This window comes from Etheostoma cragini, chromosome 12 (genome assembly GCF_013103735.1).
Source record: "Etheostoma cragini isolate CJK2018 chromosome 12, CSU_Ecrag_1.0, whole genome shotgun sequence".
In the NCBI taxonomy this organism is placed as follows: domain Eukaryota; kingdom Metazoa; phylum Chordata; class Actinopteri; order Perciformes; family Percidae; genus Etheostoma; species Etheostoma cragini.
In genome coordinates, this window is record NC_048418.1 from 2,776,558 (window position 1) to 2,789,881 (window position 13,324).

The 13,324-nt window shown below is 42.5% G+C and overlaps 1 protein-coding gene across 1 annotated transcript in view; it reads left to right on the forward strand.

Annotated features, from left to right (window-relative positions):
* LOC117954590 (cadherin-18-like) overlaps positions 1-13,324 on the forward strand; it is a 75,498-nt gene that overhangs the window by 37,969 nt on the left and 24,205 nt on the right. Inside the window, exon 4 of the mRNA XM_034888509.1 lies at positions 1,187-1,306. Within this exon, the coding sequence (XP_034744400.1) occupies positions 1,187-1,306 (120 nt within the window). The remainder of the gene's footprint in view (positions 1-1,186; positions 1,307-13,324) is intronic.

Here is a 13,324-nt window from a genome sequence, read left to right on the forward strand (position 1 = left end):
GGGTAGGACTCCGACCTGCGGCCCTTTGCTGCATGTCCTTTACCCTTCTCTCTCTCCTTTCATGTTTTCAGCTGTCCGGTAAAAATAAAAAATTAGTGAAAAAATGTCAAAATGGCCCAAAAAGGGACATCAAAAGTCCCGACCAAGCGCGTGTTACACGCCGCTAAAGGAGACCCGACCAAGTGCGTGTTGTATGACAAAGACAAAGGCGAGAGAGAATGTGTTTGGCTATCGGTTTCATTAAAAACAAATAATCAGTATCTGTATTGTCCTTGAAAAACCAGTATCGGTCGATCCCTAATACGTAGACCTAGTTCTGCTCAAAGGATCATGTATGAGCAGTGCAAAACACAGACACTGTCCATTAGGTGTCTATATATATATGCACATGGTGTTGGTGAATGGTTACAGTAGTATAGTGTTAGTACAGATCAAGATATCTCTGATTCCTCACAACAAAAAGAAGATAACTGAATTGTTGGTTATTAGTAAGATAATGCATTAGTTTGGTAGGGTGTTAAACACTTTGGGATGCTACTTGAACATTACCTGAACATTTCACGCTGTCTTTGCCATGAGAACAAACGCACCGCAGGTATATGAAGATGAATGAGATGGATAAAAGCTTTGGCTTTTCCTGACTGCTGCTACACGGCCAGGCTAATGGCCCGTGGCTCTTTACACGAGCACCGCTGACAACACACACTGTGTTTTACTGCAGCTCGTAGTAAACATTTGGAGTGGCACATTTAAATAGAAGCAACATATTTTCATACGTCTGAGGCTTGGTTTCCATTGCAGATTGTAATTAGAGGCTAGTGCACCAACAGTGAGAGTAACATTATGTTTAGTGTCTGGGCTTGCTTGTCGGGGGGGTACAGGGCTCAGTGAACCCATTGGTGCCTGCCTGTAACAGAGGAAGTCTGACGTTAACCCATACCATGACAGCTTTCACCTGGCTGTTATGAGTTTTGAAAAGTGTAAACACACTTGCAACGGCTTTACCGGAATTGCCGTGACTTTGCCGTAAACTTTCTCTCAAATTAATCATGTTTATTAAAGTATTAAAAAGGTGTCCATTTAGAACTTGTCAGCATTCACGTCCTCTCTTTTTGTCTTTGTGATGGTCGGTGTTTTCGACTATTGACCATTTGATCACTTAAATCTTGTTTCCTTCCCTCTGCAGGAACGTCAGTTTTGCAGGTGACAGCCTCAGATGCAGATGATCCGACGTACGGAAACAGCGCCAAGATAGTATACAGCATTCTGGAGGGACAGCCCTACTTCTCTGTGGACCCCAAGACAGGTACACACCGCTTCTGGCTTCCCTTTAAACACCCACTGACAACTGAAAAGCAAAGGGGGAAACAGATTCAAACAGGGTTGTGACTCTGGGATTGTCCCTTGCCAATGTGTAACGATTCTGATTGGTTTAGCAGGAAGGTGAACGTCTCCACCAGCTGATTGGATTAGGGAGATCATTGATTAAGCGTGAGGTCTTCCTGAAAGAATTTACACTGAGATACATTTAAATCAGAAGAGACTAGTTGCAGATATACACAGCATGATACCATGTACATTTATTAGGAAAACAGCTGATTTGATTTAGGAGTGCATTGATTAAAAGTCAGGTCCAAATGAAAGAATTTACGCTGAGCTACATGAGTGTTTAAATAGCGTGACAGGCAGCGATGTTTCTGTTCCCTCTAACGTCTGTTTCATAGCATCGGAGAGCAGCGCAGACAAATCTGCGTTGCTAAAAATCGCCGTTATTGTGGACAGAGAGAGAGAGAGAGAGAGAGAGAGAGAGAGAGAGAGAGAGACATGAAATGTAGTTTACAAAGCCCTGGATCAGGGTGAGTCTATAACTTGTAAACTATATTATATTTCAGAGTAATGTTATTCCTTTAGCTCTTCCCATAGGAAACTGGATCTGTACGTGTCACACTTACCGCTCTGCCTCACCAGGGGACGGCTTTCCACTTCTACGCTCCTCAAATTGAAAGATGTGCTGGGCAGTTTCACAGTTAGACACACTGCAGGTTTTAATTCACACACAGTGCGACATTTAAGGATAAGGAAGCATTACACATCTTTTAATTAAAGATGAAATTGATATATTTTCCCACTGTTATCAATAATGGCCTTTAAGTGTTAATATGTCCAAATGATTTGCAACGCAGCGGAGAACTTGACATGTCGGAGCAGAAAGAATTTAGAAAGGAGGCTCTGAATGGAACAACCCCCTTCATCTCTGTCTGTCTGTCCCACACAAAAGCTTTGCCAGGCATGACAATGTGTCCATTAAAGACACGAGATAATAAAAAAGGCCTTGTAGAGTCAGAATACAGAGAATATCAAAGTGTCTTCAAAGCGTATTCCACTCAGTGTGAATGGCATTAGCTAGAGAAAGGAACAAGGCTTTAGTAGACAAGCTATTGTGTGTGTGTGTGTGTGACTGTGTGTTTGTGTGTGACTGTGTGTGTGTGTGTGTGTGACTGTGTGTGTGTTTCCTGTATACAGAGACAGCTTTACAATGAGACTGCCTTAACTTTTAATTTTTAAGTTTTGCATGATGTCAGCACTTTGTTGTGTTTCCAATTGAGGCTTCTGGCATAATAAATTATGATAAATAATATAACACCTTTACTCTCGGTGATGCATTTTAAAGTTTGTGGAATTTTCTTAGGAATTTTGTTGTGTACCAATGTCACAGCCGCCCTCTTCCTTAGTCTAGATTGACAGCGTTTCATTTCTGGGATTGCCCTGTTGCCGCCGTAATTCCACCGGCTGTCCCTCATCTTCCCTTTCCTTTGAGTTGGCATTGTACCCTTCGTTCGTTATATAAGGGGTGTGGTTAACTGTTTTCAGCTCATCACAGCCCAGGAGGACTGTGATTGGTTCAAAGAAATGCCAATATCCAGAGCACGTTTTTGTCCCATCCTGGAATGCTGTGTGGACTAGCCTGACCCAGTTAATGTCCTCATCTAGGTGGTCTTTGGAGACTCCAAGCAGGCAAGGTCAGCTGCGAGAGCACATGCACAGGAGCGTTCAGAAAGCCAGATAACCTCCCTCACATACACAGCTACACCGATGAACCACTGGCCCCGCCGTTTGTCAGCTTCACCTCAATTAATCCCTGTCAGCTTGAATACAATTGGTCCTATATGAAACTAGACAGCAGATAGAAGATGCTGCTTCATAATTTGTGTCTGTCGCCAGACCTTTCTAACCATTTTCTCTCTTCTTGTACACCTTCCGCAGTGTGGGTGTGTGTGCGTTCCAGCGGCTGAATGCTAACATGCTGTTTGACATTGTGCAGAGTGCTCAGGCCGGCAGGTGGTTGGATTAATGAAATGTCAACACCCAACCTTGGTGTAAATACAGCGGAATTCGGATAGCTGCAAATGAATGGACATCTTTATATCCATCTGCGGTAAACATTGCATGTTCTGTACAGTTTAGGTCAAACCCTTTGGGGAGTTTGAACAGGATGGTATTGAGATTGCCTTGTCACGAGGGGACTAAACGCTCAAGATCACTGCTACACGCCGGTCAAACAGCTATATCCCTGGATTCCCTCCCCTGTTCGGGAGGGGCGGCCAGCTTGGGGGGCCATTCACTGAGTCTGTGGTAGATTTAACTTGTACAGAAGCAACTGTACCCAAATCTACAGTCACACAATTCCACAACCAGAAGCCATGCATTACAGGAACATTCTGGGATGCCATGAGCACACGCACTGTTGCCTACAAATAGGACTGAAGTCAGAGTTATAAAGCTGCAGACTACAATGTGAGAAGAGCAGTAAAGGAGGCAAATGAGAGTATGGATAGAAAGTGGACCAACAATTCCAGGAGGGGGCAACCTCAGAAGCATGTGGCAGGGTCTAAGACCCATGACTGATTACAAGCCCACCCCCTCCTCCTTGCCAAGTGCTCATAGACCATCGGCAGCCAACAAGCACAATCAGCTGAAGCAGAGGTTAATGGAAGGGTGTGTGTAATGACCCCCCCCCCCCCCCCCCCCCCCCACTCTGCGGTGGCTCTGGCTATTTTTCCGGCAGGTGTTTAGGAGGCACTCCGAGTGGGAGACGCATGGGCGTAAATTTCAAGTGTTTAAGCCAGTGCCGGTTCTAGACAGATTTTACTAGGGGGGCCAGAGATGGGCCAGTGTTTAACCAGGGGACACATTACAAATGATATTTAAAGAGTATAAACTTTATTTTATTTTAAATCAAATGAACATTTATTTTGTTATTTTGTACAAGAGTGAGTGCACGTGCAAGAGAGGTAGGGCCATGAAAAATGAAAAATGTCTACATGCATAGCAACATGTCGAGTCCATCATGACATATTCAAGCCATGGATGAAGATTATAGCAGTTTAGTCTGAGGCACCGTCTCCTGTCCATCAAAATTGTCGGGAATTTATTCAAGTTGGGCTGTACTGGTAGCTACATCATTCTTGGACTTGCGGATATCTGTTGAAGATGTACGGTAAACATAATTACATAGATTTATTTACTTATAGTGGTATGCCTTAGCTTAAACACCCATGCTAAAGTTGACTAAAAAAGAGGAATGAAAAAATATTAGGAATTAGGATTAAAAATTCAGCCTTTAAGGACACCAGTTTTCTTTGTGAATGAAAAATGTCTTAGAAATAAATAAATTGTCTTCCTTAAAATACAGGGGGCATAAGTAAGTACACCCCTGAAATTAGATCCATGTCAATGCAACTCAAACCAGCTGTTAGGCTATTGGAAATAAAACCACGCCAATCTCTAGGTATGGTGAATCCTCAACCCCTTGATTTGTTTCTCTTACTGCTGTTTTTCTCACTTTTTGTTTACTGGGGCACTAAAGGACGCTAGACTCCTTCCTCGTTTCGTGACTATTAGAAGAAAAAAACAAGTCCTCCTCTTGTTTTTGTATGATTTATTTATAGGATTTTGAACATAACAGATGCATAGTACACCTCATCTATAGAATGAAACAAACACAGAGAGTCAATCTGAGGACACAAGGTTTTAACAGGAATATGATTTACACCCGTTTCCCATCCCCCGAAGTCCTCCTCTTGTTCAATTTCCAAAGGACACAAGTACATCTCAAATTTCCAACTTAATCACTTTTATTCTTATTTGGCTTCGTAAGTTGATTGGTTTGCCAGTAGATTAGGTTGTAAACCTTTAAAGACAGCACCAAAGTTAACAATTAAACATTGAAGATGTTTTAATGAATCTTACAAATGTAATAAAGTTCTAGCATTTAACAGAACCTAACATTAATATTTTACAATTTTTTTCAAACCCGAAATGAACTATAATTTTAGCACAAACCCATTTAACTCAAAATCCATGAGGTCAATGCTGCAATGTGTGTCTTAACCAATCCACACAGCAGTTAAACATTAGAAGCAGCATTTCAAAACATTTCCCCAACCATTGGCGTCTTTGGACTGATTAGGTGCAAAGCAGCCAGTATGCTGCTGCTGGTGCACTCTGGGAAGTGCAGTTCTATGAGAGAGCAACAAACCTGTGATTCAGCTTAACAATTACATTTGGTGCCTAACCCTAAAGCCTGTTGGTTACTTCACACAAAAGTATTTGTTTTTGCAATCCAACAGCCAAGACGGATGACGTTACATGTTAGCATCACAACATTGTGTAGACCTAGCTAGGACACTGACATGTGGATACTCGCTTCAGCTTTCATGGGTTTCCTTAAATATGATTAAGCTCTGAACATATTGAGACCAGACATTTGTCACGTGATTTTGTTCTCAGTGTGAGAGACATTGCCTCGCACATTAGTTCCACTTTTGGTGCTTGCGTGTAAAATCATAACTATTCATATTTATTTGGTCATCGTGGGGAGGCTACAGGGATGACATGGTCCTACCTAGGTCTCCGTGTAGAACTGCCACTGGGGTAAGCCAACCTCCACAAAGCATACCTCCCATGGAGCCATTTTGATGCTATCAAGCCATCACTCGCCATTAGCCTTCCATTGACTGCCATTCATTTTGGCGTCACTTTGAAAGCCAATAACGTTACGTCTGAAATGTTAAATACTCTATTTGTCCATTGTTTATTTCTAAAGAAACACGACAATGTATACAAAAATTCATTACCCTGTACCTCACGTTACGGCTCCGTAGCAGCGAGCCTAACGGTCCACATGACTGTGAATAGCCAAAATAGGTAAAAGTGATTTAATTTCTTTGCTTTGTGTGTAATGTATATAAAAACAAATTTTAATCAAAATTTAGACTCTTTTAGGAAAAGTCAGGTACCAGCAGGATTGTAGTCTTTTATCCAGCAAAGTTATTACAAATAAATTTCAAAGCGGTCAAAATGACCGTGATGGCTGTTCTAGTGTTAATGACACAGCATCGTCTGTATTAGAGAAAAGAATCACTTTAACCGACGTATAAAGTGAATAAAATAGCCTTGTCTGTTTGCTGTAGATTCACAGCTAACATTACTGAAAGTGGTTTAAAATGAGTCCCCCAACCCCCCCCCCCCCCCCCCCCCCCCCCCCCCCCCCCCCCCCCCCCCCCCCCGCGCCGTTAACAGCGCTGCTCCCACTAGCACGTTCAAAAATCACACTCATCAAAATGACCTTTGTGGAGCAGAGTTAGTGACCATACGGACATGAAGCCGAGAAACAGCGGGAATCTGTTGTGCTTGAATCATTAAAGATGGGATGCTGCTCCCTCTTGCTGCAACATGTCGTCTTGAAGACATTTGCATTTTTTTATTTAAATCTTGCCCACAGCAGCTTTAAAATCCAACGTAGAACTCTCACCTGCTCTTCATCCTGATCAATATGATTAGTTTGACAGTTCCCTTTTTATACCACAAACACACACACACACAAACACACACACGGGAAATTAATTCTAGGCTTTGGCCACACGCTCAACAGCAATCGGTCCCGGAGGCCAGCTGCTGAATGCTGAAGGCTTGTTTAACAAGAGGCGGCTGACAGATGAACTCAGTGGTGCAGGCAGGTGGGAGCCAACACAACATGTTTGCTGGAGTTTACCTGACATCAGTGGGAGAGGAGGGGAGGTGAGGGAGGGAGGAAGGGAAGGAAGAGAGAGGAAGAGGTGTGGGATAGGAACCTGTGATGAGAGAAGAGGAATGGCACAGAAAAGAAGGAGACAGGGTAAAGGAGGAGTGGACGAGACCATTTTATTTTAGGGGACTGTACTAAAATAGCTTGGGTGGGGAGGTGAGCTGAATCTTATCTTTACTGTTACTTATTTTTCTTTTTTTTTAACACTAGTAAATCATCCAATTCTCTACTGATTACCACATGTGCATCAAAGCTGGGGTAAGGCAGTATATTTGTTTTGTGCCTGCCCGCGATGGGAGACTTTGGCCAATCAAAGGTCATTTCAGAGAGTGAGCATTCCTATTGGCTGTTCTACACAAGCAACTGAGAAAGGAGTTGCAAAGATGAGGTCTCCAGGAAATAATTTCAATTTTTGCATCTAACTCAGAAACAGATTAAAGATTTAACACACCGCAGAGGTTTTATTTTCCAAATAGACGGCTGGCGCCTGCTGTAGACTCTGGTGGCGGGCTGCATCACCACGTTCAAAGACCGATGACCGGACAAGCGTGCCGTTAAACAGCCAGGTGGAACCATAGCAAATTGCATTCAACATTGTGAGCAAATCTAGTAGAGGCCGACCGGGTTTTAAGGCCGTTACCAGTAAGATTGTAAAGCATGCGGATGTGCGACCATCATATCAAACTGTAAACAGCCTGAGTCCACATGTCTTATTAATCATCAGCAAAAAAGAACTATTTGGCAAATGTGTTATGCTGAACTTCCATATTACCACACAGAGCTCTTCACTGTAGCTCGGTGTCTGTGGCGAGATAATGTTCACCCTCTAATAACCGTGCAGATCTGAAAATAAAAGCCCTGACTCAGGGAAGTAATTGTTGTCCTCACATGGTATTTGGCAAAATGCACCTTTATGACCCATGACGCAAAGCCTTCTTTTATTGTATCTTAAAAAAATCTATAATGACAAGATAATTTAGGTGGATGAAAAAAAAAAGTTTAAAGGCTCTACCCTGCCTGGAAGTAAAAACACATAACCCTCCTCAATGTGTTTCTTGTTTTCTCTCATTAGCCTATTTAATAGGGGATATATAATGGGGCATTGTCCTTCTCTCTCTCTCTCTCTCTCTCTCTCTCTCTCTCTCTCTCTCTCTCTCTCTCTCTGACTAAAAAAATAAGACTCCCGATGAATATTGTTGTCATAAGCTGCACCAAACAGCCATTCTTTCTTACGCTTATCTGTGCCATGTTGATATCATCCTGTCATTTCCTTTTTGTGCAGCTCTCTGGTGGCCTTGGAACGGAGGTGCATGGCTCGGTGCCTTCATGCTTGTATGAGCACATGAATTATCAGGAGAGAAAAGGACGGCTAACCTTGGCTCTTTCTGAAGTGGAGAGACTCACAGGCTGAAAGCCAAACATTCACTGTGACAAAACGGCTGCATCTGTGTGTGTGTGTGTGTGTGTGTGTGTGTGCGCGTGCGTGCGTGCGTGCGTGCGTGCCTGTGTACAGGGGGACCCTTTTAGTCTAAAGTCCCTCTCTTTATTTTCTCTTCCTCTCTCTTGCTTTCCTTTTCCTTCCTCCTCAGTAGAAGCAGTGTTGAGTTTAGAGAAATCAAAGGTGGAAAGTTGTTAAGTTTTAAAGTCATGTACTGAAGTAGAGTGTTAATGTACTTTAGACTTCATTAAGAATTCAGTAGCTAAACATAATTATATTTATGGCTGTAGATACCAGTTACTCGCAAAATGTGATAAGCTCATTGAGTACATTATTGCTTCTAATTCAGCTACCCAACATTACATAATGAGTCATTAGTCGTCTAAGTACCACCTGGAACAGATGCAACAATTTGTCAATTTAACGTTATGTAAAATGAGTATGTTTACCTCTGATAAGAGTACCATAAAGCCATGCTAATTAATCTTTTTATTTTATTTTAAATTCCTATGTCTTGACAAGTCTTACATTTACGGGCTGACTGTGTGTCGCTGTTCTCAAAATCTCTTGGATGGAAAAGGAAAAAACGTCTGGTGTAAAGAGGCAGGCCTGCTTGGTTCTTTCTGAATGATAAATATTGTATGTATTTACAAAGAATATGAATATGTGATTCAGCAGTGGTGGCCTAAAGGTTAGAGACGCAAGCTCTAGGGAGGAGGAGGTCATCGGTTCAGTCCCCAGACAGATAGGAATAAATCTGGGTGGAAGAGCAGCGCTCATTAGCCCCCCCGAAGGGCCCTTGAGCAAGGCCTGTAACCTCCGACTGCTCCAGTGGAGCGGCCAGTGGCCAGCTGATCAGACTGTGTGGTGTGAATGTGGAACTGTGTGAATGTGATCAGGGCGTTCCTGCAGAAGAGAACCTACCCTGAATAATTTAAGTTAAATAAATAAATTAAAAAAACTCTACAACAAGGATGTTTTGGGCAGATATCAAAGGACTGTTGTAGACAAGGTTAGCAATTTGCTGCCGGCTCTGGTATTCTCTTAAAGAGATCGCACAAGCACAAGCCTAGACTTCAGGCCACTCCACAGAACCATATATTACGCTTGAGATCTGGCTACACCGCACATTCATCCTAGTATGAGAGGAAAACAGGCTCTGGGTTGTTGGGTTGCATTTCTTCAAACCAATTATTGCGATCATGTTGGCCGGCGATAGCAGCTCTGTTAACAGTCTCGGGAAGGACGTTTTTTAGGTGAACCATTGATACCCTCTCCTTGATTTCATGTTTTTTATGGAGAAGGAGAAGCAGGAAATGAGTCCGGGCTTTCCATAGCGGAGCGACGGCTACACATCAGTAGCAGTCGTCCTTACGGCCTTGTGCTTTCGGTAAAACTAAATGGACTTTTCTTACTATTATGTTCATTACTTAACTAGGGTAAACAGTAGATGAGTTCTGACCTTGTATTCTGTAAATGACCGCAATTATGAAGTTAAGAACGTAACACAAAATATAGTAAAGAGACACATTCAGTGTAGTCATACATCATTCTAGAGGTGCACAGCGTAGGGTCAGTGTGTCCACATACCTACGTACGTACGCTGTGGAGAGGTCTGGCAATGCAAGAGAGTGCAAAATATACAAGGCAACCAAATGCATTCAACAAAGCATTTTATTATATAATAAGTCCAGGTGGAGGGGAGATTTGATGGATTTTCTTTGAATGGGCAGTCTTCAAAGAAAATCTGAGCTCCTACGGAAAGAGAGAGGTGGCAGAAAGCAGGCCCCGTTGCATTCTTCCACTGGATGCTTTTGCGACACGTCCCTTTTCATGGGCACACTATGCTATCAGGCGAGAACAGGGACGAAACCTGGCCATGGATAAGGTATTTACACCTCACCCACACACTCGAGCACTCATGTCTGGTCTGTTCCACTCATGGTCTTTCACTCCTACGGGCCTCACCGTCAAAACTGACACACACACACACACACACACACACACACACACAGCATTGCAGAAAAAATTGAAAGAATTCTGGACTACTCATTTCTAAACCCTGGCTAAGGCCATGGCCACTGGTTAAATCCTTCTTATATAAATCAATGGTTTAAGTTGCCAAATCCATTTATTTATGTAGGACATGCCCACATTTCCTCTACTTTAATGCTGGATAGTGTTAATAAATAATGATGCATTATACTTTAATTGTAATATTGTGTGTGTAGAATCTGAATCTGCTAGTTAAATGTAGCAGTGCGATGGCATGTAGTATGTTTTAAACCGGCACTGCACTAGTTATTACTAATCCCGTTACATGTGACTGTAATATACTCTGGACTATGTGACAGTTTATTTCTGGCTTGATCACCACCAAACCTCTTCAATGAAAGCTGAACTAACCCGGCTTTTGGGGCTCCAGCCTCAAATGTTTTCTCAAAGGTCTTGATTCTTTTACGCCAACTTCACGGTCTTCCGTAGGCTTTAGCGGGCTCCGTTTTAAAACTAGAGTGAAGCTTGATATTGTTATCATATAAAACTAAATAACGCTCCAAAAGTTAGGCTAAATCTTTCTCTCCATTCCTCATCCTCTGGGTTAATTATGTCCAGGTAGCTTGTTGATTTCACTACCGGATCAATAAAGTCTCTTCTTTATCCAATTTAATAGCTACATTGTATAGATCATTCATAACATTTTGTATAATTATTATTAATATGCAAACTAACTAAAGCTATATAAATTAAGGGTGTGACGATTTTAATTTTAAACTGAAGTCGATTAAAATGAAGTCACAATCTTGAATTTCAAATTTAAAAATGGAATCGTCAATTCTGTTACGTGCCCATGTCACGTCCAGTCGGCTTGTCAAGCGGAACAAGTCCTGCGAGTCAGTCAACCTCCTCTAACTTAGCCACAGCCGGTCCAAAGATAGCATGGCAACCGCAGATGCTGGAGACCCATCGACAGAACTTATGTTGACAACATTTGCTTTGTTGACAAAAAAAGTCACAGTTTGCAAGCTTTGCTGCGTGCGTGTCAACACCGTCCTCAGGGCTCTGTCTTCGGGCCCCTTCCTTTACACCCTCTAAGCTAATGACTGTACCGGCCCTTTACCCAGACTCTCATGACACTGCCGTACTTGGACTACTCAATGGCAGCAAAGCTGTTACATCTCTTGTTACTTTTGTACTAGTTGAGTGTATGATTTGGTGTGCAGTACTGTACTTTATGGACTAATGTGATTGTATAGTGATAGAAGCAATGTAATGCAATGTAATATAGTCTAACATTTGTTACAACTACATACTTCTGTTAATAATCATTTGATCACAAGCAGCCTTCTGTTCATTCACAACTTCCTGTTACACTCTACACAAAATATCCCTGATCATATATTTTATTTTTCTCTTATTACTAGCAGTGGCCACAGTGTTTGCCTTTTTTAAATTTTACAAAATGGTGAAAACAAACTAAAGACTAGCTCAGACGATCCACTGGGAGCTCGAATGCAGAAACATCAGTTGGACCATGCTGAGCTTCCCTCCTCTTTGCTTTCTGATCTGTGTCTCTCTCTCCGAGCTAAAGCAGAGAAAAAGTATCCTCTTATCTGCCCTCTATTACTCTCATGTGTCTGTGTGCGAGGGATTACAGCAAAAACTGAGACGAGGGCATGCAGAAGAAGGCAGCATTTATAATGCCAAGTAACCTTAAATGGGAAAATGCAAAATACAAATACATTTCCCTCCATTGTGTTATTTGGACTGCTCTAATTTCAGCATGACGCGGGTGGGGGAATGTGCACAGCTCAAGGTCTTTTGGTTTTCTGCTGGTGGAGTCCAGTTTTGTGTCATTCTGTCAAAAAGACTGAAGACATTACGTTTCAGTACGCCCCGTCGAATCAAATTCAACAGTGGCTTGAAACATTTCGTTATACCAAGTAAAGAACTAATTCCAAGAATCTAAAATTGTGACGATTGTGTTTCTGACAGTTAATCTCTGCCTCATCACTGTAACACCCTTTTTCAAGATTGTGTCCTCTCTCTCGCTCTCTTTCTCTCTCTCTCTGTTCAATTGAACTGTTCTTAGTGTTCTATTCATCAAAAATGTCTTCCTCAAAATAAGGTGAATCTACTGGGTGTATGTGAATGGCGGAGAGATATTTAGTAGATCCCCATCGGCTGTGCCTATGGTTTGATCTTATCTCAATCAAATGTGTGATTTACATCTTAGTCCCTCCCACCGAGAAGGCACAAGACAGATGCGAGGAGACAGAAAATGTGTTTTTAGAAGGGATGAGACGTTCTCTTGGCGGAGTTAGCAACACTTTCAGCTGCAAGGCTTCCGGGAAGCCTGCTCTTGTGTATCCTCAGTCATAGCTCCCTCCTCCATCCTAGTTCCTCGGGGAAGGAACAGGAGCTTTAAGATGGCCTTCACGAAGGTACAACCCCCCGCGCCTCCAAAAAAGAAAAATCAAGGCTGGTATCGTATCGTGGGTCAAAAATCGCGAACCAAAGCGAACCAAAGTCTGGTGAATCGTTACAGCGTTAATATTCTAGCTGGCTCCAGTCTCTGTAGTTGTTTCCCCTTTCTCACGCCAGTCCCCTCTACTCATTGTCAAACTCTCCACTTCCTCTTGTTCTCTCTCTCTCTCTCTCTCTCTCTCTCTCTCTCTCTCTCTCTCTCTCTCTCTCTCTCTCTCAGTCTATATGTGTCTCTCCTCCGGTCAGTCTGTGATACAGGTGCATAATGTGTGCTTCCTGTACTGTCCAGCCTGCACCGTGTCTCTCTGCTCAGT